General features: G+C 39.8%; 1 protein-coding gene across 3 annotated transcripts in view; it reads right to left on the bottom strand.

The window, feature by feature from the left end:
- Positions 1-27,432, bottom strand: part of pcgf5b (polycomb group ring finger 5b) — a 114,316-nt gene that overhangs the window by 74,628 nt on the left and 12,256 nt on the right. Inside the window, exons 7-9 of one of the 3 annotated variants that reach the window (XM_081393550.1) lie at positions 26,041-26,139; positions 22,981-23,070; positions 18,956-21,582 (exon numbers count right to left, since the gene is read on the bottom strand). In XM_081393550.1, coding sequence (XP_081249676.1) covers positions 21,535-21,582; positions 22,981-23,070; positions 26,041-26,139 — 237 coding nt within the window. In that variant the 3' untranslated portion in view covers positions 18,956-21,534. Of the gene's footprint in view, positions 1-18,955; positions 21,583-22,977; positions 23,071-24,424; positions 26,140-27,432 lie in introns of those variants that run through there. The other 2 variants (XR_014032147.1, XM_081393551.1) reach the window with 2 other exon arrangements.

Below are 27,432 nucleotides of genomic sequence, written 5' to 3'. Positions count from 1 at the left end.
GTCTCATTTGACTCGGGGCAGCAAACAGCCAATCATGAATTACCTCAACACTTCCAAGCCCCTCCCTAGCAACCATTGTCGAGCACCTTAGCAACCAAAATCTAAAGAGGGATATCTTCCATTCTGAATGTCACAGAGGCATGGGAGTTGGTTTATATCATTCATAGTGACAAGAAGCCTTTGGAGTTTCATGATTGGCAGCTGAAAAGCCACTCCCTAGCAACCAAACAGAGTACCCTGGCAACAAAAATCCAAAGAGGGATATCTTCCATTCTGAATGTCGCAGAGGCATGGGAGTTGGTTTATATCATTAATACTGACAAGCAGCCTTTGGAGTTTCATGATTGGCAGCTGACAAGCCACTCCCTAGCAACCAAACAGAGTACCCTAGCAACCAAAATCCAAAGAGGCATATCTTCCATTCTGAATGTCGTAGAGGCATGGGAGTTGGTTTATATCATTCATACTGACAAGCAGCCTTTGGAGTTTCATGATTAGCAGCTGATAAGCCACTCCCTACCAACCAAACAGAGTACCCTAGCAACCAAAATCCAAAGAGGGATATCTTCCATTCTGAATGTCACAGAGGCATGGGAGTTGGTTTATATCATTCATACTGACAAGAAACCTTTGGAAATTCATCATTGGCAGCTGCCAAACCACTCCATAGCAACCAAACAGAGTACCCTAGTAACCGTTTAGCAAAATGTATATCTCTGCATCAGAACATCGTATAGAGATGTGAGTTGGTTTATATCATTCATACTGACAAGAAGCCTTTGCAGTTTCATCATTAGTAGCTGCCAAGCAACTCCATAGCAACCAAACAGAGTACCCTAGCAACCATTTTACAAGACCTACATCTCTGCGTCAGAATATTGTATAGAGATGGGGGGTTGGCTCATTAGTTTCAGTTGTAAAACAGTCTGTAAATATCACCATGGTAACTGTGTATTCACACCCTAGCAACCATTTAGAGACACCTAGCAACCATATTGCAACATATAGAAGCCATATTTCAGCTCCACAACATCGTACAGACATGGTTGTTGGCTGGTATGCAATCATGTACAACACCCTAGCAACCGAGTGGCGAGTTTTGCCACTGCAAGCACCACTTCACATTTTCTTCAGGAAATGTACATTCTAGTTATTATTGTTATTCTGGACAAAGTTTGGCGCGTAACTCGCCCCACACCGTTTGTCACAGACCCATGAATGAGGTGTCAAATTGACCGGCTCATTGAGGAGAGGTGTGCTATGACTTTTATAAGCGATCGGGGGTGCGGTGTTCACCCCAGGGGCGAAAAAGCGGCCCAAAAAGTTCCATTGACTTAACATTGCGACGAACTTTGAGCACTCATAGCTCTGAGCGAGGATTTCGCAGAAACGTGTGATTTGCCACATTTGAAGAGGCTGACAGGCTCTGTAAGAACATACCTCACAATGGGGTAAAAGTTGCACCCCTGGGGGGCAGGAGCGTCCCAAAGTTGCCCCATTGACTTACTATGGGGAAGGAATGTCCCGTGAAACACACATGCTTTTCCTACTATGGTAAATTGCATAGGGATTTTGTAATGAACGTAGCTCTGGATCACAGTATCATAGAGACAAGGGGGTGGGCTCATTTTACTCAGACGACCAATCAGTCTCTCAGGATCATTGTGAAGCTATCAAGCCACGCCCTAGCAACCATTTAGAGCACCTTAGCAACAAGTCCCATAGACTTCCATTGAAAGAGTTCAAAGGGATATCTCCGGACTGAATTGTCATAGAAACTAGAGGGTGGTCTCGTTTGACTTGGGGCAGCAAACAGCCAATCATGAATCACCTCAACTCTTCCTAGCCCCTCCCTAGCAACCATTGTCGAGCACCTTAGCAACCAAAATCCGAGAGGGATATCTTCCATTCTGAATGTCACAGAGGCATGGGAGTTGGTTTATATCATTCATAGTGACAAGAAGCCTTTGGAGTTTCATCATTGGCAGCTGCCAAGCCACTCCATAGCAACCAAACAGAGTACCCTAGCAACCAAAATCCAAAGAGGGATATCTGCCATTCTGAATGTCACAGAGAAATGGGAGTTGGTTTATATCATTCATAGTGACACAAAGCCTTTTCAGTTTCATCATTGGCAGCTGCCAAGCCACTCCATAGCAACCAAACTTGAGTACCCTAGCAACCGTTTTGCAAGACCTATATCTCCGCATCAGAACATCGTATAGAGATGGGGGTTGGTTTATATCATTCATACTGACAATAAGCCTTTACAGTTTCATCATTAGCAGCTGCCAAACAACTCCATAGCAACCAAACAGAGTACCCTAGCAACCAAAATGCAAAGAGGGATATCTTCCATTCTGAATGTCACAGAGGCATGGGAGTTGGTTTGTTTCATTCATACTGACAACCAGCCTTTGGAGTTTCATTATTGGCAGCTGCCAAGCCAATCCATAGCAACCAAACAGAGTACCCTAGCAACCAAAATCCAAAGAGGGTTATCTTCCATTTTGAATGTCACAAAGAAATGGGAGTTGGTTTATATCATTCATAGTGACAAGAAGCCTTTGCAGTTTCATCACTGGCAGCTGCCAAGCCACTCCCTAGCAACCAAACAGAGTACCCTAGCAACCATTTAGCAAAAATTATTTCTCTGTATCAGAACATCGTATAGAGCTGGGAGTTGGTTTATATCATTCATACTGACAAGCAGCCTCTGGAGTTTTATGGTTAGCAGCTGCCAAGCTACTCCCTAGCAACCAAACAGAGTACCCTAGCAACAAAAATCCAAAGAGGGATATCTTCCATTCTGTATGTCACAGATGCATGGGAGTTGGTTTTTTATCATTCATAGTGACAAGAAGCCTTTTTAATTTCATCATTGGCAGCTGCCAAGCCACTCCCTAGCAACCAAACAGAGTACCCTAGCAACCGTTTAGCAAGACCTATATCTCTGCATCAGAACATCGTATAGAGATGGGAGTTGGTTTATTTTCATTCATACTGACAAGAAGCTTATGCAGTTTCATCATTAACAGCTGCCAAGCCACTCCATAGCAACCAAACAGAGGACCCTAGCAACCAAACTCCAGAGAGGGATATCTTCCATTCTGACTGCCACAGAGGCATGGGAGTTGGTTTATATCATTCATATTGACAAGAAGCCTTTGGTGTTTCATGATTGGCAGCTGCCAAGCAACTCCATATCAACCAAACAGAGTACCCTAGCAACCAAATTCCAAAGAGGAATATCTTCCTTTCTGAATGTCACACAGGCATGGGAGTTGGTTTATATCATTCATACTGACAAGAAGCCTTTGGAATTTCATCATTGGCAGCTGCCAAGCCACTCTCTAGCAACCAAACAGAGTACCCTAGCAACCAAAATCCAAGGAGGGATATCTTCCATTCTGAATGTCATAGAGGCATGGGAGTTGGTTTATATCATTCAGAGTGACAAGAAGCCTTTGCAGTTTCATCATTGGTATCTGCCAAGTCACTCCCTGGCAACCAAACAGAGGACCCTAGCAACCGTTTATCAAGACCCATGTCTCTGCATCAGAACATCATATAGAGATGGGGGTTGGCTCTTTTGTTTTGGTTGGGAAACAGTCTGTAAATTTCACCATGGTAACTTTGTATTCACACCCTAGCAACCGTTTACAGCCACCTAGCAACCATATTGCAACATAAAGAAGCCATATTTCAGCTCCACAACAGCGTACAGACATGGTTGTTGGCTCGTATGCGATCATGTACAACACCCTAGCAACCGAGTTCCGAATTTTGCCACTGCAAGCACCACTTCACATTTTCTTCAGGAAATGTACATTCTAGTTCTTATTATTATTATTCTGGACAAAGTTTGGCGCGAAACTCGCCCCGCACCGTTTGTCACAGACCCCTGAGTGAGGCGTCAAATCAACCGGCTCATTGAGGAGAGGTGTGCTATGACTTTTCTAAGCGATCGGGTGTACGATGTTCGCACAGCGGACGAAAAAGCGGCCAAAAAAGTCCCCATTGACTTTACATTGGGCATTCTAAAAATATTTGAATCCCAACCGACGTTTTCACACACACACCACTCCAAAGGGCCTGACAGCCCTGCGTCTCTCCCTCTCTCTCTCCCTCAGAGGATTTATATTATCAAGCAGCCAATAAGTAATTTCCTTAAATCTTCATAGCCACACCCTAGCAACCAGTTTCAGCACCCTAGCAACCACTAAGAGCTCCCTAGCAACCACCCTAAACCAAAAAAAAAATTTTTTTACATTTTTTTGTATTTTTTAACGCAATATTACACTCGTGGCCTTGCGATATTGCTCCATGCTTGTGCCTATTCAGCCATAGGCACGAGGCCGCAGGCCGAGTGCCGTACTGAAGGCACTCGTTATTAAAGATTTTAATAACTCTATAAAAACTCCATAGTAACCATCTTTGACAACTACCAACCACCTAGTAACAAAATAGCAACTACCAAAAATACCTTAGCAACCATCCTGAACACCCTAGCAACGTCTAGAAACGCTCTAGTAGATCATAGAAACACCAAGGTGGTCTCGTTTCACTCAGGGCATCAAATGGCCAATCATGAATCACCTCAACACTTCCTAGCCCCTCCCTAGCAACCATTGTCGAGCACCTTAGCAACCAAAATCCTAGAGGGATATCTTCTATTCTGAATGTCACAGAGGCATGGAAGTTGGTTTATATCATTCATAGTAACAAAAAGCCTTTGCAGTTTCATCAATGGCAGCTGTCAAGCAACTCCATAGCAACCAAACAGATTACCCTAGCAACCAAAATTCAAAGAGGGATATCTTCCATTCTGAATGTCACAGAGGCATGGGAGTTTGTTTATGTCATTCATACTGAAAAGCAGCCTTTGGAGTTCATCATTAGCAGCTGCCAAGCCACTCCATAGCAACCAAACAGAGTACCCTAGCAACTATTTAGCAAGACCTATATCTCTGTATCAGAGCATCGTATAGAGATGGGGGAAGGTTTATATAATTCAATATTGACAAGAAGCCTTTGGAGTTTCATGATTGGCAGCTGCCAAGCCACTCCCTAGCAACCAATCATAGTACCCTAGCAACCAAAATCCAAAGAGGGATATCTTCCAGTCTGAATGTCACAGAGGCATGGGAGTTGGTTTATATCCTTCATAGTAACAAAAAGCCGTTGCAGTTTCATCAATGGCAGCTGTCAAGCAACTCCATAGCAACCAAACAGATTACCCTAGCAACCAAAATTCAAAGAGGGATATCTTCCATTCTGAATGTCACAGAGGCATGGGAGTTGGTTTATGTCATTCATACTGACAAGAAGCCTTTGGTGTTTCATGATTGGCAGCTGCCAAGCAACTCCATAACAACCAAACAGAGTACCCTAGCAACCAAAATCCAAACAGGGATCTCTTCCATTCTGAATGTCACAGAGGCATGGGAGTTGGTTTATATCATTCATACTGACAAGAAACCTTTGGAATTTCATCATTGGCAGCTGCCAAGTAACTCCATAGCAACCAAACAGAGTACCCTAGTAACCAAAATCCAAAGAGGGATATCTTCCATTCTGAAAGTCACACAGGCATGGGAGTTGGTTTATATCATTCATAATGACAAGCAGCCTTTGGAGTTTTATGATTGGCACCTGCCAAGTCACTCCCTTGCAACCAAACAGAGGACCCTAGCAACCAAATTCCAAAGAGGGATATCTTCCATTCTGAATGCCACAGAGGCATGGGAGTTGGTTTAAATCATTTATACTGACAATCAGCCTTTGGAGTTTCATCATTGGCACCTGCCAAGTCACTCCCTGGCAACCAAACAGAGGACCCTAGCAACCGTTTATCATGACCCATGTCTCTGCATCAGAACATCACATAGAGATGGGGGTTGGCTCTTTTGTTTTGGTTGGGAAACTGTCTGTAACTATCACCATGGTAACTGATTTCACACCCTAGCAACCGTTTAGAGCCACCTAGCAACCATATTGCAACATATAGAAGCCATATTTCAGCTCCACAACATTGTACAGACATGGTTGTTGGCTCGAATGCAATCATGTACAACACCCTAGCAACCAAGTGGAGAGTTTTGCCACTGCAAGCACCACTTCACATTTTCTTCAGGAAATGTACATTCTAGTTAGTGGTGCTTTTTTGAAAGCATCACTATTGTTATTGCTCATACTTATTATTATTCTTATTCTTATTATTCCGGACAAAAGTTCGGCGCGTAATGCGCCCCGCACCGTTTGTCACAGACCCCTGAGTGAGGCGTCAAATCGAGCGGCTCATTGAGGAGAGGTGTGCTATGACTTTTCTAAGCGATCGGGTGTACGATGTTCGCACAGCGGACGAAAAAGCGGCCAAAAAAGTCCCATTGACTTTACATTGGGAGTTCTAAAAATATTTGAATCCCAACCGACGTTTTCACACACACAGACTCCAAAGGGCCTGACACCCCTGCATCTCTCCCTCTCTCTCTCCCTCAGAGGATTTATATTATCAAGCAGCCAATAAGTAATGGCCTAAAATCTTCATAGCCACACCCTAGCAACCAGTTTCAGCACCCTAGCAACCACTAAGAGCTCCCTAGCAACCACCCTAAACCAAAAAAAAACATTTTTTTTTATTTTTTTTATTTTTTAAAGCAATTTTACTCTCGTGGCCTTGCGATATTGCTCCATGCTTGTGCCTATTCGGCCATAGGCACGAGGCCGCAGGCCGAGTGCCGTACAGAAGGCACTCGTTATTAAAGATTTTAAGAACTCTATAAAAACTCCATAGTAACCATATTTGACAACTACCAACCACCTAGTAACACCATAGCAACTAACAAAAACACCTTAGCAACCACCCTGAACACCCTAGCAACGTCTAGAAATGCTCTAGTAACCACAAAAAACTCTAGCAAGCACCCAGAACACCCTAGCAACTGCCTAGCAACCACCTAGAACACCTAGCAACTGCCTAGCAACCACCCAGAACACCTAGCAACCAACCAGAACACCCTAGCAACTGCCTAGCAATGCCCTAGTATCCACCCAGAATACCATAGCAACTGCCTAGCAACACCATAGCAACCACCCAGAACACCCTAGCAACCACCTAGCAACGCCCTAGCAACCACCAAGAATACCCTAGCAACTGCCTAGCAACCACCCAGAACACCTTAGCAACTGCCTAGCAACACCATAGCAACCACCCAGAACACCCTAGCAACCACCTGGCAACAGCATCTTGCTAAAAACATGCTGGCAACATGCTAATCAAGCTAGCATCATGCTAGCAACATGCTAATCAAGCTAGCATCATGTTAGCAACATGCTAATCATGCTAGCAACATGCTAATCAAGCTAGCATCATGCTAGCAACATGCTAATCCTGTTAGCATCTAGCTAAAAACATGCTAGCAAAATGCTAATCATGCTAACATCATGCTAGCAACATGCTAATCAAGTTAGCATCATGCTAGCAACATGCTAATCAAGCTAGCATCATGCTAGCAACATGCTAATCAAGCTAGCATCATGCTAGCAACATGCTAATCATGTTAGCATCATGCTAGCAACATGCTAATCATGCTAGCATTATGCTACCAACATGCTAATCAAGCTAGCATCATGCTAGCAAAATGCTAATCATGCTAACATCTTGTTAAAAGCATGATAGCAACATGCTAATCATGTTAGCATCATGCTACCAAAATGCTAATCAAGCTAGCATCATGCTAATCATGCTAGCATCATGTTACCAACATGCTAATCAAGCTAGCATCATGCTAGCAACATGCTAATCAAGCTAGCATCATGTTAACAACATGTTATTCAAGCTAGCATAATGCTAGCAACATGCTAATCCTGTTAGCATCTAGCTAAAAACATGCTAGCAAAATGCTAATCATGCTAACATCTTGTTAAAAGCATGCTAGCATCATGCTAATCATATTAACAACATGCTAATCATGCTAGCATCATTCTAACAACATGTTAATCATAGTAAATCATGCTGGAATGTGGTAAATCGTAGTAAATCATCTTAGAAATATGGTAAATCGTGGTAAATAATGCTAAAACGTGGTATATCATGGTATCACAACATGTTAATTGTGTTAGCATCTGCCCAGTGGCGAGTTTTGCCACTGCAAGCACCACTTCACATTTTCTTCAGGAAATGTACATTCTAGTTATTCTTATTATTATTCTGGACAAAGTTTGGCGCGTAATGCGCCCCGCACCGTTTGTCACAGACCCCTGAGTGAGGTGTCAAATCGACCGGCTCATTGAGGAGAGGTGTGCTATGACTTTTCTAAGCGATCGGGTGTACGATGTTCGCACAGCGGACGAAAAAGCGGCCAAAAAAGTCCCATTGACTTAACATTGGGCATTCTAAAAATATTTGAATCCCAACTGCCGTTTTCACACACACAGACTCCAAAGGGCCTGACAGCCCTGCATCTCTCCCTCTCTCTCTCCCTCAGAGGATTTATATTATCAAGCAGCCAATAAGTAATGGCCTAAAATCTTCATAGCCACACCCTAGCAACCAGTTTCAGCACCCTAGCAACCACTAAGAGCTCCCTAGCAACCACCCTAAACCAAAAAAAAATGTTTTTTAAATTTTTTTGTATTTTTTAACGCAATATTACACTCGTGGCCTTGCGATATTGCTCCATGCTTGTGCCTATTCGGCCATAGGCACGAGGCCGCAGGCCGAGTGCCGTACTGAAGGTACTCGTTATTAAAGATTTTAATAACTCTATAAAAACTCCATGGTAACCATCTTTGACAACTACCAACCACCTAGTAACACCATAGCAACTAAAAAAAATACCTTAGCAACCATCCTGAACACCCTAGCAACGTCTAGAAACGCTCTAGTAACCACCAAAAATACCGTAGCAACCACCCAGAACACCCTAGCAACTGTCTAGCAACCCCCCAGAACACCTAGCAACTGCCTAGCAACCACCCAGAACACCCTAGCAACTGCCTAGCAACGCCCTAGCATCCACCCAAAATACCATAGCAACTGCCTAGCAACACCATAGCAACCACCCAGAACACCCTAGCAACCACCTAGCAATGCCCTAGCAACCACACAGAATACCCTAGCAACCGCCTAGCAAACACCCAGAACACCCTAGCAACGCCCTAGCAATCACCCAGAATACCCTAGCAACCGCCTAGCAACACCATAGCAACCACCCAGAACACCCTAGCAACGCCCTAGCAACCACCCAGTACACCCAGGCAACTGCCTAGCAACGCCCTAGCAACCACCAAGAATTCCCTAGCAACCACCCAGAATACCCTAGCAACTGCCTAGCAACGCCCTATTCACCACCCAGAATACCCTAGCAACCGCCTAGCAACACCATAGCAACAACCCAGAACACCCTAGCAACCGCCTAGCAACGCCCTAGCAACCACCCAGAACACCCTAGCAACCACCCAGAATACCATAGCAACTGCCTAGCAACCACCCAGAACACCCTAGCAGCAGCCTAGCAACACCCTAGCAACCACCCAAAACACCCTAGCAACTGCCTAGGAACACCATAGCAACCACCCAGAATACCCTAGCAACGACCCAGAATACCCTAGCAACCGCCGAGCAACACCATAGCAACTAAAAAAAATACCTTAGCAACCATCCTGAACACCCTAGCAACGTCTAGAAACGCTCTAGTAACCACCAAAAATACCGTAGCAACCACCCAGAACACCCTAGCAACTGTCTAGCAACCCCCCAGAACACCTAGCAACTGCCTAGCAACCACCCAGAACACCCTAGCAACTGCATAGCAACGCCCTAGCATCCACCCAAAATACCATAGCAACTGCCTAGCAACACCATAGCAACCACCCAGAACACCCTAGCAACCACCTAGCAATGCCCTAGCAACCACACAGAATACCCTAGCAACCGCCTAGCAAACACCCAGAACACCCTAGCAACGCCCTAGCAATCACCCAGAATACCCTAGCAACCGCCTAGCAACACCATAGCAACCACCCAGAACACCCTAGCAACGCCCTAGCAACCACCCAGTACACCCAGGCAACTGCCTAGCAACGCCCTAGCAACCACCAAGAATTCCCTAGCAACCACCCAGAATACCCTAGCAACTGCCTAGCAACGCCCTATTCACCACCCAGAATACCCTAGCAACCGCCTAGCAACACCATAGCAACAACCCAGAACACCCTAGCAACCGCCTAGCAATGCCCTAGCAACCACCCAGAACACCCTAGCAACCACCCAGAATACCATAGCAACTGCCTAGCAACCACCCAGAACACCCTAGCAGCGGCCTAGCAACACCCTAGCAACCACCCAAAACACCCTAGCAACTGCCTAGGAACACCATAGCAACCACCCAGAATACCCTAGCAACGACCCAGAATACCCTAGCAACCGCCGAGCAACACCATAGCAACCACCAAGAATACCCTAGCAACCGCCTAGCAACCACATAGAATACCCTAGCAACCGCCTAGCAACACCATAGCAACCACCCAGAACACCCTAGCAACTGCCTAGCAACGCCCTAGCAACCACCCAGAATACCCTAGCAACCGCCTAGCAACACCATAGCAACCACCCAGAACAGCCTAGCAACCACCTAGCAACGCCCTAGCAACCACCAAGAATACCCTAGCAACCGCCTAGCAACCACCCAGAATACCCTAGCAACCGCCTAGCAACACCATAGCAACCACCAAGAATACCCTAGCAACCGCCTAGCAACCACCCAGTATACCCTAGCAACCGCCTAGCAACACCATAGCAACCACCCAGAACACCCTAGCAACTGCCTAGCAACACCATAGCAACCACCCAGAATACCCTAGCAATGCCCTAGCAACCACCCAGAATACCCTAGCAACCGCCTAGCAACACCATAGCAACCACCCAGAATACCCTAGCAACCACCTAGCAACGCCCTAGCAACCACCAAGAATACCCTAGCAACCGCCTAGCAACCACCCAGAATACCCTAGCAACCGCCTAGCAACGCCCTAGCAACCGTTTAGAGCCACATATAAACCATATTGCAACATATAGAAGCTATATTTCAGCTCCACAACATCGTACAGACATGGTTGTTGGCTCGTATGCAATCATGTACAACACCCTAGCAACCGAGTGGAGAGTTTTGCCACTGCAAGCACCATTTCACATTTTCTTCAGGAAATGTACATTCTAGTTATTATTCTTCTTCTTCTTATTATTCTTCTGACCCAAAATTTATCAATTCTAACTCCTCCTAGAGCTTTAACTCTACAAACTCCAAACTCGGGTCAGACCTTCAGACTGTTCTGACTTGAGTTGCTATATCTTTTCAGACTGATTTGACTTTCAGTTTTCTTAAAAATTAATATTAAAAACCATAAAAATCCCATAGACTTACATTGCAGAGTGCTCATATTGAGCCAAGACTACGGTGGCCCATTAGTGTACAAGCCAAAAACTCAAATCTAAACTCCCTGAAGCCCTAGACTCAATTAAACTACCATTCTATGGATTAATAAATATATCTATCTATCTTCAAACTTTATCTATCTATCTATCTATCTATCTATCTATCTATCTATCTATCTATCTATCTATCTATCTATCTATCTATCTATCTATCTATCTATCTATCTATCTATCTATCTTCAAACCTTTTCTATCTATCTATCTATCTATCTATCTATCTATCTATCTATCTATCTTCAAACCTTTTCTATCTATCTATCTATCTATCTATCTATCTATCTATCTATCTATCTATCTATCTATCTATCTATCTATCTATCTATCTATCTTCAAACATTTTCTATCTATCTATCTATCTATCTATCTATCTATCTATCTATCTATCTATCTATCTATCTATCTATCTATCTATCTATCTATCTATCTTCAAACCTTATCTATCTATGCTACAATCAGTAAATCATACTTGAACATGGTAAATCATGGTATACTATAGTAAATCATGGTAAACTATGGTAAATTGTGGTAAATCATGGTAAACTATGATAAATCATGCTAGAATCAGTAAATCATACTTGAACATGGTAAATCATGGTATACTATAGTAAATCATGGTAAACTATGGTAAATCGTGGTAAATCATGGTAAACTATGGTAAATCATGGTAAACTATGATAAATCATGCTAGAATCAGTAAATCATACTTGAACATGGTAAATCATGGTATACTATAGTAAATCATGGTAAATTATGGTAAATCGTGGTAAATCATGGTAAACTATGGTAAATCATGGTAAATCATGGTAAACTATGCTAAATCATGCTAGAATCAGTAAATCATACTTGAACATGGTAAATCGTGGTATACTATAGTAAATCATGGTAAACTATGGTAAATCGTGGTAAATCATGGTAAACTATGGTAAAATCATGGTAAACTATGATAAATCATGCTAGAATCAGTAAATCATACTTGAACATGGTAAATCGTGGTATACTATAGTAAATCATGGTAAACTGTGGTAAATCGTGGTAAATCGTGGTAAATCATGGCAAACTATGGTAAATCATGGTAATCTATGATAAATCATGCTAGAATCAGTAAATCATACTTGAACATGGTAAATCATGGTATACTATAGTAAATCATGGTAAATCATAGTAAATCATGGTAAACTATGGTAAATCATGGTAAACTATGATAAATCATGCTAGAATCAGTAAATCATACTTGAACATGGTAAATCATGGTATACTATAGTAAATCATGGTAAACTATGGTAAATCATGGTAAACTATGGTAAATCATGCTAAACTATGGTAAATCATGCTAGAATCAGTAAATTACACTTGAACATGGCAAATCGTGGTATACTATAGTAAATCATGGTAAACTATAGTAAATCGTGGTAAATCATGGTAAAATATGGTAAATCATGCTAGAATCAATAAATCATACTTGAACATGGTAAATCATGGTATACTATAGTAAATCATGGTAAACTATGGTAAATCGTGGTAAATCATGGTAAACTATGGTAAATCATGCTAGAATCAGTAAATTATACTTGAACATGGTAAATCGTGGTATACTATAGTAAATCATGGTAAACTATGGTAAATCGTGGTAAATCATGGTAAACTATGGTAAATCATGCTAGAATCAGTAAATCATACTTGAACATGGTAAATCATGGTATACTATAGTAAATCATGGTAAACTATGGTAAATCGTGGTAAATCATGGTATACTATAGTAAATCATGGTAAACTATGGTAAATCGTGGCAAATCATGGTAAACTATGGTAAATCATGGTAAACCATGCTAGCAACATGGTAAAAAAAATTCTAGCATCATGCTAGCAACATGATAATCATGCTAGCATGGTAAACTATGGTAAATCATGGTAAACTATGGTAAATCGTGGTAAACTATGGTAAATCATGCTAGAATCATAGTAAATCATACTTGAACATGGTAAATCATGGTATACTATAGCAAATAATGGTAAACTATGGTAAATCATGGTAAATCATGGTAAACTATGGTAAATCATGCTAAACTATGGTAAATCATGCTAGAATCAGTAAATTATACTTGAACATGGCAAATCGTGGTATACTATAGTAAATCATGGTAAACTATAGTAAATCGTGGTAAATCATGGTAAACTATGGTAAATCATGCTAGAATCAATAAATCATACTTGAACATGGTAAATCATGGTATACTATAGTAAATCATGGTAAACTATGGTAAATCGTGGTAAATCATGGTAAACTATGGTAAATCATGCTAGAATCAGTAAATTATACTTGAACATGGTAAATCGTGGTATACTATAGTAAATCATGGTAAACTATGGTAAATCGTGGTAAATCATGGTAAACTATGCTAAATTATGCTAGAATCAGTAAATCATACTTGAACATGGTAAATCGCTGTATACTATAGTAAATCATGGTAAACTATGGTAAATCGTGGTAAATCATGGTAAACTATGGTAAATCATGGTAATCTATGACAAATCATGCTAGAATCAGTAAATCATACTTGAACATGGTAAATCATGGTATACTATAGTAAATTATGGTAAACTATGGTAAATCGTGGTAAATCATGGTAAACTATGGTAAATCATGGTAAACTATGGTAAATCATGCTTGAATCAGTAAATCATACTTGAACATGGTAAATCATGGTATACTATAGTAAATCATGGTAAACTATGGTAAATCATGGTAAACTATATTTGGCTAAATCTATATTTTGAACTTATCTATCTATCTATCTATCTATCTATCTATCTATCTATCTATCTATCTATCTATCTATCTATCTATCTATCTATCTAACTTCAAACCTTTTCTATCTATCTATCTATCTATCTATCTATCTATCTATCTATCTATCTTTTTAACTAACTAATCCATCTTTCTTTCTTTTTAACGAACTAATCCATCTTTCTTTCTAACTAATATATTTTTCTTTCTTTCATTCTAACTAATCTATCTTTCTTTCTTTCTAACTAATCAATCTATCTTTCTTTCTAACTAATCTATCTTTCTATCTAACTAATCCATCTTTCTTTCTTTCTTTCTTTCTTTCTTTCTTTCTTTCTAACTAATCAATCTTTTTTCTTTCTCTCTCACTAATCTATCTTTCTTTCTAACTAATTAGTCTTTCTTTCTTTCTTTCTTTCTTTCTTTCTTTCTTTCTTTCTTTCTTTCTTTCTTTCTTTCTAACTAATCCACCATTTATTCATTCTTTCTTTCCAACTAATATTTCTTCTTTCTAACTAATCAATCTATCTTTCTTTCTAACTAATCTTTCTTTCTTTCTTTCTTTCTTTTTCTAACTAATCTTTCTTTCTAACTTATCTTTCTATCTAATCTTTCTAACTAATCTTTCTTTCCTTTCTAACAAATCTTTTTTTTCTTTCTTTCTAACTAATATTTCTTTCTTTTTTCTTTCTAGCCAATCTTTCTTCTTTCTTTCTAGCTAATCTTTCTTTTTTCTTTTTCTTTCTTTCTAACTAATCTTTCTTTTCTTTCTTTCTTACTTTTCTTTCTAACTTATCTTTCTTTCTTTCTACCTAATCTTTCTTTCTTTCTTTCTTTCTTTCTTTCTTTCTTTCTTTCTTTCTTTCTTTCTTTCTTTCTTTCTTTCTTTCTTTCATTCTGTCTTTCTACCTAATCTTTTTCTTACTCTTTCTTTCTTTCTACCTAATCTTTCTTTCTTTCTTTCATTCTGTCTTTCTACCTAATCTTTTTCTTACTTTCTTTCTTTCTACCTAATCTTTCTTTCTTTCTTTCTTTCTTTCTTTCTTTCTTTCTTTCTTTCTTTCTTTCTTTCTTTCTTTCTTTCTTTCTTTCTTTCTACCTAATCTTTTTCTTTCTTTCTTTCTTTCTTTCTTTCTCTTACTTTCTTTCTTTCTTTCTTTCTTTCTTTCTTTCTTTCTTTCTAATCTATCTTTCTTTTTCTTCCTAACTAATATTTTTTCTTTCTTTCTAATATTTCTTTTTAACTTATCTTTCTTTCTTTCTTTCTAATCTATCTTTCTTTTTCTTCCTAACTAATATTTTTTCTTTCTTTCTAATATTTCTTTCTTCCTAACTAATCTTTTTTCTTTATAACTAATCTTTCCTTCTTTCTAACTATTCTTTCTTTCTAACTAATTTATCAATCAAAATTTAAACTACTTTAAACTTCAAACTACTTCAAATTTCTAACTACTTTAAACTTCTAACTACTTTTAACTTCTTCAAACTCTCTGGTCCGGCTTTCTCAAGCCAACTTAAAGTTTGTCTCAACAAACTTTTTTTTCTAGTTTACATTTGTAAATGCTGCAAAAAAATGCCTACGTGACATAAAACTGTCTGACGTTGAGACATCCTATGACGACGACAATAAATAGCTTTAGACGCATTTGTTGTTGAACTGGCTGACATCGATTGAAATGACTATTTGCTCAAAAATCATAAAATACACTTACTTCTTCTGGAGGTGACGTTGGATCGCGAACTGTAGGCAACGATCCACAGTTGAGGATTAACTTTGACCCTTGTTCACTAACGTAAACAGTCAGTCAGAAAATGAATCTCGTATTTAGGAAGTTTAAGTGGTGCCTTTTCTTCATAAATAAAATCCATCCGCTGCGTTTTCGGTGGCTCTGATGTCAGTGAAGACTAGTGTGTCCATTCTTACATCCCACAACAGAACACCTACACTTCTTAGGAGACATTACCGGCTGTCTTTGAAACAATGGAGGATGCAGTTCACAGAGGGCGGGGTCTATGCCAAAACCAGATGTCAATCAAATCACGTCGGTGGGGCTTAGCTCATTTCTACGTCACAGTGAGGGAAATCTAGAACAGGGTGTTCTGAGACAGTGCTTATGATTTATTGAGATAGTAAAAAAACTACTGGGTGGATTTTTATCATTCTAGGGTGGTTTTGCTCACACACTGCCAACACACATTTATGTTCAAACACCATGTAAAGGTGAATTTTGCATAATAGGTGCCCTTTAAGTTGAGCTTGAAATCTAACATTTCCCAACCAGGACATAGCACAAATGCAGTTAAGCCATGCTTTCTACTGCTGCTTTACCACTCTCTTCCTCTACAAACCCCCCTTTACTTAAGAGAACATTCAGGCACAATAGCACCCCTAGTGGTGTGGAAGAAAGACTGCAGTAAAAAGACATCGTAACAGACTTGTCTGTTACAAGCTCTGTGTGCAGTCCACGAACAAACGCAGGGCACGAATGGGACACAGCAATGCAAGGGCCGGGTCTGCCTCCTCTGGGGGCAGCACTTGCAAGTTCACCACCTGGTACCTGAAGGGAGTGGTGGGAACTTTGGGCACGTACCCAGGCCGGGGACTCAAATTCCAGGCCTGTTCCGTTGACCGAAAATGCGTCAGTAAAGTCAGATCAGTAATTTTGTTCAAATTTAAGAGTGCCCAACTAAGCAAGCCAGAGGCGACAGTGGCAAGGATCCAAAACTCCATCAGTGACAGAATGGAGAAAAAAAACTTTGTGAGAAACCGGGCTCAGTCGGGAAGACAGTTCTCCTCTGGCCAACGAATAAACACGATTCATTATGATTCAGGCTGAAAAGAAAGCACGACTCTGATCGGGCATTTACAGGGGTCATCCAGGTGGGAAGAACACCAATCAACGAAAAGGTTCCACCTCTAACGCACCTAAGATGCTTCTGACTCCAGAGGAGGAGATGACTGGGAATCCCTCTTGGCCAATCCCTTTTGGTCACTTGGGACCTCCTTTCCCAAGAGAAAGGGTCAATCTGGCATCCCCAACCCGAGTTGTGGAGCCTCTACTTTTGGCCTCTTGATAGGAGCCTTCAAGCCTCCCCCAGAGGTTGCTTCCATTCTCTCTTTTCTTTTGGAGCTGTTGGACGGCGGACACACTCCGTCCATGCTCAAAGTACACATGGCAGCTATCGGGACATACCATGCCCCTATAGCTGGCACAAGTCCTTCCGGCCTAGACCAGGCTCCACTCTCAAGGGTTTTTCTAGACTTGCTATACCCTCAGACTCCGGTCAGCAAACCCAAGTCTGCCTTTTCTGGACATCCTACTTCCCTTAATATAGTAGTCTGCCTGGGGCCCTCCTCACTGAGTGCCGCTGGGCTACGGCTTTGCTGGAAGGCTCCGTTCTGCGCTGGTAACACAATGTTTTGCAGCCATTCCCCATAGCATTCAGAGAAGATCCTCTGACGCAATGTGAACCGTATCTAAAGGGAGCGAGCACTGCGTATCCTGCCGTGCTCATGCGCGAGTCGATGCTACTGCTGTTCAGTTGAGAATATCTGACAAAATGGCCGTTTTGTGTAACTTAAATATTCAGTCGGCCCCGCCCCTTCTGGCGGGCTGAAAGGCTATTTATCTGTGCAAGTGCACAGACATGCACCAATCAGGCTTCAGTATTCGTCAGACACTGACCCAACGCTCATTCTCGTATCTCAGGGAACCAAGGTTACGTTAGTAACCGGAGCAATATCTTATCAAGGGCACCAGGCAGTATCACCACCAAATTTTTGTGTTTTCCCTCCTCCAAATTCCCAATATAACCCCTGTTCACCTTCATGAGAATAGGCAGTTTAAAGACACGAAGGTCCAAAAAATTCTCTATTGTGCAGATGGAGAATAAATTTGGCACAGGTAGAACATACATACACTTCCCTAGACAGAAGAGAGTGCTTTTGGAAAAACTGACTGGCCATGACACAAAGTGGAAATCCAGAGGTGTTGTGACCGACCTGTAGAAAGTGAAGAAATCCACTTTCATGAGCTCAGAGCCCAGGCAGTGTCTTTCTGCAGAGCGGCGCATCTTTCAGAACATCAACTCCCAGAAAGCAAAGTTGTGTGAGCCACAGTCTAGTGGGTCTTTATCAACATGATGCTGAATGACTTTCCCATTTTAGAAACTGAAGAGTGATGGACAAACACACACACACACACACACACACACACACACAAACACACACACACACACACACACACACACACACACACACACACACACACACACACACACACACACACACACACACACACATTCTCTCCTCAACCATCTAAAAATGAGATAGCTGTCTCTTTTTTATGATCTTTTGGCAGCATTTTCTCCTCATTGAAAGCAGTGAAAGTCAAATTACTTGAAAAGTCGATGGATTTTGGCCGTGGAGAAATTTTGTCCTTGGCAGATAAACCTTAGATGAAATCACAGAGAAAATATGAGGCAATGCTACCGCAACCAAGAGCTCCACACACACCGCTGTGCAATGAGACCATTCAGGAGGGAGAGAGAATTTAACCATCTGTAACACATTCAATATAATAAACACTGTAGTGTTTTGTCTCTTTAGAAATTTTAAATACCATGACATAAGTATGAAATCAAAAATGGTACATGGAGACCAATATAACTGATATTCATGAGTGTATTTTTCTTCCGGACAAAGACACAAATACAATAACTCAAGTATACAAGTCATATGTTGTATACATTTCTAATCTAAAGGATTCACCTCAGGAACTTTACATTGAAAAAAATAGAATATTCTAAGCAGCATTTCATGTTTGTTACATACAACATACATTTCCATTTTTTTAAAGATAAAATATCTACAAGGGCTTCTTACAAAAATACATTTTGATCGTTGCAGTACAAGGACATTCAAGGGACTATTCTAAACAAATATTATTCAGTGTCCACACATTATTTTATATTTTAAAGTCACCTTTTTAATGTGAAAACAATTGCAAAATAATATTGTCTATTTTTATTGATGATTTAAGATTTTTAACTCAAATTTATGTGATTTTATCAGAGGTATTTTTTCAGGGAGATTTGTAAGGACAATGGAAAATTTCACAAATAGACTGGAAAAAAAAATGTTTTTGAACTCTGAGAAATTAGGTAGTTTTGTTACATGCTCAGAAATTCAAGCTTTCTCGTTGCCACATGGCCTCTGTGAGTATAGTTGTAAGGCAAGGCAAACAGTTTTTAGCCTGTTATGCCATGTGGTCAGATGCTGTAGAGCAGGGGTGTCAAACTCAGTTCCTGGAGGGCCACAGCCCTGCAGAGTTTAGCTTCAACCCTAATTAAACACACCTGATCAGCTAATCAAGTCCTTCAGGCTTATTTGAAAACTGCAGGTGTGTGTGTGTTGAAGCAGGGTTGGAACACAACTCTGTAGGGCTGTGGCCCTCCAGGAACTGAGTTTGACACTGTGACTGTAGAGTGTCTTTGGTGCAATATGACCAGACTAATATACTGTAATGTGGCCCAGCAAATCCCTTAATTCTATTTTGCAAGAATTAAAGGAACACGCCGACTTTTTGGGACTTTATCTTATTCACTGTATCCCCCAGAGTTAGATAAGTCCATACATACCCTTTTCATCTCCGTGCGTGCCGTAGCTCTTTCTGACGCACCCACCGCTAGCCTAGCTTAGCACAAAGACTGGAGGTAAACGGCTCCAGCTAGCATACTGCTCCCAATAAGTGACAAAATAACGCCAACATTTTCCTATTTACATGTTGTAATTTGCATAGTCACAGCGCGTACAAATAACAAGGTCACATCAGACACAGCCATCTTCTAACCGTATACATACTGGGAACTATATTCTCAGAAGGCGAAGCACTGCTACTTCTGCGGAGTGATTTACTCCAACTCTGAGGGAACTTTCTGCTCATCACCACAGGGCTTCTCAGGTGCTGCGAGCTAATCACTCCGCCCAAGTAGCAGTGATTCGCCTTCTGAGAATATAGTTCCCAGTATGTATACAGTTAGAAGACGGCAATTGGCTAATATGGTTATTTTGTCACTTATTGGGAGCAGTATGCTAGCTGGAGCCATTTACCTCCAGTCTTTGTGCTAAGCTAGGCTAGTGGTGTGTGCGTCAGACAGAGTTATGGCACGCACGGAGATGAAAAGGGTATGTATGGACTTATCTAACTCTGGGGGATAGGGTGAATAAGCTAAAGTCCCAAAAAGTTGGCATGTTCCTTTAAGTATAGTTTCTTCCTTTGCTTTGACATTTCTTTCTTTGGACAACTTGATTCAGGACTTATTCTGACATAAAACAGGCAAGCATGACTCAAAAGCTTTGATTTAAGACAGCAATTATGAACATTATACCTATGTTTCTATAAAATCCGAAAAAACAAGCCAGAGTATTAAAAATTGTGAGGAAGATTTTAACTCATTGTCTGCCAGCCATAAACCAAAATTACACAACAGTAAAGCTGAATTCTTTCTCAATTATGATGCCACGAAAGTATGATGACATTGTAAAACCACTATTCGATGTGTTTAGCAAAGTTAAATTCAACTTGTTTTTTTTATGTTTTTTAAATGAGGCACATATGCAGAGGTCACCAAAACCATGTAAAAGAAACGGTATTTTTGAGAGCACAGAGGTATAACCTATAATAAATAAAACCCCTTAAGTGGGCAAAATCAAAAACAGACCAGCTTAAAACCCCCTTAGAGGATGTTTGAAGCTCTAATCAAGCCCAGAAGCTTTAAACACCAGGAGCCTAGTATTTAACCACTTAAAGTGACCTAAAAATTCACATTCTGTCACTCACCCTTATGTTTTTCAAAACCTTGTAGGGTGTTTTGTCCGTAGAACAGAAAAGGAAACAATTCTGTAAAAACAACTCTTTATAAACTCAACGTCTGTCAGAATCTCTTCACAAGATGATGTAATAAAAAGGCACTGCCGCATTTACTTGAGATTTTCATATCATGTGACATTTTTAAAGGGAGCTACCATCAAATGCAAATTGCTGAAGGCCTTTAAACATGACTTTTGCGTCACTTTGGTAAATAAACTACAACACAGGAAGTGAAATAAATCACAATGTTGTAAGTGACAATCTTTCGACAAAAAAACGAATCAAACTAAACAGAAGAGATGGGTAGAGCACATCTTCAGAACTGGTCCATTCAATTCGCTGTCTGTTCATAGGATGAAATTAGTGCAGGGTATTTCAACCTAGCCAAAGTCAATGCGTGGTCGATATTCAAGTACCATTGGGTATACCTGGAGAAAGAGACATGTTGTAGATGAGTATAAAATTTCCTTTTATGACGATATGCAAGCTTTATATTCACATAAATTTATAATTAAATCAAAAACTATCATTCAATATAAAAGTATTTTATGATCACTGATTACAAATACAATATAATTCAATTTCATTGCAAGCTACCCTGCTGAAATCCAGCATTGCTGGTCAACAGCAGAATATGGTGTTTTGCATGCTGGGATTGCTCATCAAGTTTATGGGAAAAGTTTATCAATAGATTTTTAACAATTAAACACAATTTTAATAGTGAAGTTGAAATCACACTGACATACTGCCATTTAACAATTTCTGAGCTCATGGAATGTCTTTCTTTTAAAGGTAGGGTAGGCAATTTGTTTTAGAATTTTTTTTATTATACTGGTTAAAACTCTATTCACATCCTGATAGCAATCAATAATAGAAGTGGTCTAAATATTAAAACTAGGGCTGTCAACGTTAACAAGTTAACGCATTCGATAATTTTTTTCCAGTTTAACGCGTTAAAAAATATTTAACGCAATTAACGCATCCGTTTTTTCTGTCATCCTTTGGCTAGAGTTGCATTGAACATTGATACATGATCACACTTTTCTTCATGCAAATGCTTTTAAACCATTCAAGCACATCAAGACAAAAGAGAACGTGCTAGATTTTAGTTCTCTTTGGTTTATGGTTTGTACAAGAGTTGTGAGAGAATGAGACGCGTGTGAGATCCGCGTCTCTGTCAGCAGCGACAGATCTTAAAGTGACAGCAGCCACTAATTATATGACATTGATTATGGGTTTATGTGAGGATTGTTTGAAGTTTACTTAAATCAAAAGTTGTTCTTTTTTTGAAGCCTAATAAATAAAAAACATTTTTTTATAGCTTTTAATTACACTGCAATGTTGAATGGCTATAATTAATGTTTAAAATTGGGGGATTAATCACAGAAAAAATGTGATTAATCTTGTTTTTTATTTTTATTTTTTTTATTGACAGCACTAATTAAAACATGTACATATATCTTCTGTGGAAGCCTCAGGACCAAAAAATGTTCATCCAATCATTGCATTCAGTCCTCATAGCTCCATTCTCTATGACAGCTTTGTGCAAAAGTTACAATCATAATGCTAAATTTAATGAAGCACCTGCTCAGTTGAAGAGTGTGGACTCGATTGAACTGACTGGAATTAACCTTAAAGGTTTATGGCTGTCTTAGTTACTTTGCTTCACAATGTAAGTACCATGAAGAGCAAAACCACACAACTTGCTATGAAGCTCCTTTAGGTAATAAGGTCTGCCACACTGCTCATCCCAGTGGAAAAGATGAGAGGATTCAGATTTCACGCATAAGAGGAGAGGAGGAGATACTGGTATTCTCATGGCTTACATTTTCTCCCCGAAGCCTCCAGCGGGTCATGTAGATGAATTCCATGGTGTGGTCTTTACCCATGATCTCACCATTGCATAGAACATCTAGCTGCAGAAACAGTTAGTGATTATCAGATCTGTTTAATTGTACAGTAGTACAAAACACTAGAGCCAGTATCAAACAAACAAAACATAAACAGCAGGAATATGGTAAGTGATGAAACACATGCAAATATATAAAAGAAATACACTTGAGTCCCAGACAAGAATATTTAATTTGTAGTGTTCCTATATCTGTCTCAGTTATGTTCTGTTTAGTACGGAGGCCCGATTATGACATGCAAGAAAAAAAAAAGTAAATCGTGTGCACGATTTACTTATTTCTTTCCCTCCATTTGCTAAATCGTGTGCACGATTTACTAATTCGATTTAGCTAATCGAGGGAACGAATTAGTAAATCCTGCGCATGATTTCGCCTACTATTTATTTTGCTGCATGTCATGTGCGGGGCTCTGTAGTTTAGTTTCACTTTCATGGATTTTTTGTTTGTTTATCTTCAGTTACCTGTTTCCTTTGTTCTAGATTTTCACCAGTCATTAGTTGCCATGGACATTGATTAACGAGCACACCTGTCTGTATTTAGTTCATAACCTTGTCTATTTAAGTGCCTCATTTCCTTTCTTTCCTTGTCCAGTATTGTTTGTGCCATGCACTCTGTCTCGTGTTGTTTGCTCTTGTTAAATAAACCTTGTTGTTGTTATTTTGAACCATTTAACCCTCTGAGGTCTGAGCTGTTTTCTGGGTCCTGGAGGTGTTCTGACATGCTCTGACATTTGTGCTTATTTCTGTTACTTGTGACATTTTCATGGCTAAAGTCTAATTACACTGTATTCAGCACAAACTCTGCTACAATAATATATCAGCAGCATGTATGTAAAAGTTTGTAGTTTTGAGATAATGACATTTATGCGTGGTTTGTGAAAATACAAAAAAAAATTCTCACTGAAATAAGGTCATGAAACCCATACTGATTATTTCTTCACAAGACTTTTGAAAATTGTATGACGTAGCCTAGAATATTTGCTCCAAAACTATGTGAAAATCACCCTGACTGCTCATTCAGATAAGACAATATATTGATTAAAAAATTTTACGACGTGTTTTGTGTTAGAAAGCTTTATGCGGGAGCTCATTAATATGTAAGCTTTTGACACCTGAGAAAGACAAAGAACCTCCCCTAACGGCCCTATTAGGCGCCATCAGGCCCCTATCATTCTGAGCAACCTTGCACAAAGAATGAGGAGATTTAAAAAAGAATGGCTTTTAGATTTTTTTGATTTTTTGGATTTATTTACAACACAACATAATCCAAAGATACAAAACAAATGACAAAAAAGCACTCATTGAAAACAATTATCCAAAGACAGAGACCTTTGTGCCATTCCTAAAAACATTGTACATACCTTTCATTTCCAAGGTTTTGGATTTTCACTTTACCATGTTCATGTACAAACTCATGTGAATGTTGAAGTTAGCAGGAGTGGCATCTGGGCCCTGAAAGAAAGAAAAAAAAAAGTGAACAAACTGATATCAAGAGAAACTATAGGCCTGCACGATTTTGGGAATAAATTTGAGATTTTTCTGGTTAAAATTGCTTTTTAAAATTCACAGAATACTCACATACACACACACATAAATGTTTCCAACAATATATAATGAACACCAGGTTTGTTGTGCCTTGTAGGCATAGGCTATGCACAGTGCTGCATAAAATAATAATAACAATAACCATATCAGCCTATAAATCTTCCAAAATATTTCAGTAACAACTAAGCTAGAGAAAAATATATTGATTATCATGTTACTTCTAATGTTTCCATTCGTTATGATGATATGAAATGAGATAATAGTAAAAACATGAAGCCGTTTGGTGCTTTTCAAACGCGATCGCGATCCAAATATGATACATTCAAACGCGACCGCGCTCAAATATAAAACATTATGGTTAACTTACCATATACATATCTACATTTGAGCAGATATCCACATACACAGTAACAGTAAACACGGGTCTAAATATTATAATATTCACCATATATCTAGCAACAGTTCAACTGCAATGTGAAATTTATGCAACAATAACAAACTAATATGTAAGAATTTCTTACCTTACATCTTTCTTGTCTTCAAATCGTGTTCTTCTTCTTCTGAGGTAATTCCAATGTAAGCTCACGGCGTGTCTTTCAAACTCGACGAAAAGCAGAGACTTGTGAAGTGTTTTGGTGTTTTGTTTCTGAGGTAACGAGCGCGTTTGCGTTCCATGTGGAGATTTGCATGTGAATATCTTTTGCGCGCGTGGGCGTGGTCAAATTAAATTTAATGAGCAAGGGTTTGAGATACTGGACATCTTGTTGGTTTTATACAAATTACTTAAACAGAGAATATTTGTTTTCAGTTTGAATCCGATCATTTAAAAGTGCACACTTAAATGTTTATAAAGGTATATGGCTCATAAATGTGTGACAAGTATTCGCTGAGTTTTGTTTCAGTTTATAGACGTGCTCAAGAAAAAAAAGTTCACCGCGGCGGAGAGGCAGAACGCACACCCTGTTTATTTTCTTTATTTTACAAAAGCACAATGTTTTGATTTGATTGTAAGTGGACACCTACAAAAGTAAAAATATCACAGATTATTTTTTTATATTTCTTTTTTCTGTATGACCATAAATGACGGAGAAATTTAAGTTTATAGTGCTACAATGTGAAGAAAATACGGCAAAACGCGCCGGCGGGTTTGCCGACCTCAGAGGGTTAATCTGCCTTCCTCATCAACATTGGACTTGAATCATGACAATATCATTAGCAATGTTAAATTCATGTTTAATTACCATGTACTGCTAAAACTTATGTTTATCTCACTATAAGCTTTGCATAAATGTGCCTGCAAAATGCATAACGACATTAATATACATGTGAGATTTAAACAAAATGCAAAGGCAATATGTAAATTCCAATAAATCATTCTATCTTTGTACAGGAAAATGGTAAACTACATAGACTCAAGATATCCAAATGTTACCTCATAAGAACTGGGAAGCTTTAACTTCAGACTTAAAAACTTCTTAATTGTTCCAACAGTCACTCTTGTTGAGCAGCGAATAAATTTTTTCATTAAACCCTGGAAAACAAATAAAAAAGACAACAAATTTCCAAAATGTGTCTCAGAATATTTGAATGAAAATTTCTGAAAGATCATGTGACATTGAAAACTGGCTGCTGAAAATTCAGCTTTGCCATAACAGGAATAGAAGAAAAAAAAAACATTTAAAAACTATATCTAAATGGGGACTGCAGATGAAAATTATTCTGTATGGCTAAATCTGGCACATTTAAATGATGGATTTATGTGCTCATGTTAATTATTGTGCATTGTCCCTTTTAAAATAAAGAATGAAGAAATAGAAAATGCTATTGTAACCTCCGTTCCCTGATGGAGGGAATGAGATGTTGTGTCAAGACTGACATTATGGGTCTCACATGGGAGCCCCAAACACCTCTGATTCTTCTGAAGAATTCATCGCTGTGTGCAAGTAGAGCACCCGGCTAGTTGCCCGCAGCTTACCTGCCCATACCTTACAACACAGGGAAACTGTGTACCTTACGAAACTGGCTCAACCCGGAAATTGAAAATTCTCGAAAAGGTATTAGGTGTCCAGTTTGCAGTTAAACAATCACTGCAGGAGGATGCAGTTAAACAATCACTAAAGCCCAGGAGGATGCAACACTCCTTGTGGAGTGAGCTTAAACGAAGGGGAATGGCACGATCCCCTGTGCCTGATATGCCAAGGCAATAGTATCCACGATCCAGTGGGCCTACCTCTGTTTGGAGATAGCCTTCCCCTTCTGCGGTCCCCCAAAACAGACAAAGAGCTGCTCAGAGTGTCTAAAACTCAGCGTGTGGTCCAAGTAAATACGGGAATGGGAATGTAGAGGAAACCCAGCAACGATAAGGCTGGGTCTGTCTCACCTAGGGGTAGTGGGAACGTAGTTTGATAGCGATTATGTGAGAGTATCCCGGTCCGAACTCAAGGCACAATTCACTGAAAGAGAACGCCTGCAGGTCCCAACCCTCTTGTTGGAGATGAGCGTGGTCAGGAGTACCATCTTCAATGAGAGGGCCCTTAGCTCCAGCAGCTCAAAAGGAGCTCTCTGTAGACCCGACAAGCCTAAAGAGGAATACCATGAAGGAGTAAGGCGTGGCCTAGAAGGATTCAACTTCCTGCCATCTTTGAGGAACCTGATTATTAGATCATGCTTCCCCAATGACTTACCCTCTACTAAACTGTAATGTGCCGCTATGACGGCCACATATACCTTCAAGGTGGAGGGGGACAGCCGTCCCTCCTGTAGTGTTTATCATAACATTATTATATTCTATAGAGCTATAAATAGCAATAACGCAATGGAATGC

The sequence above is a fragment of the Scardinius erythrophthalmus genome (genome assembly GCF_964197995.2).
Source record: "Scardinius erythrophthalmus genome assembly, chromosome: 18".
NCBI lineage: Eukaryota > Metazoa > Chordata > Actinopteri > Cypriniformes > Leuciscidae > Scardinius > Scardinius erythrophthalmus.
The sequence above is the reverse complement of the archived record's forward strand: the minus strand, read 5'-3'. Positions and strand labels throughout refer to the sequence as shown.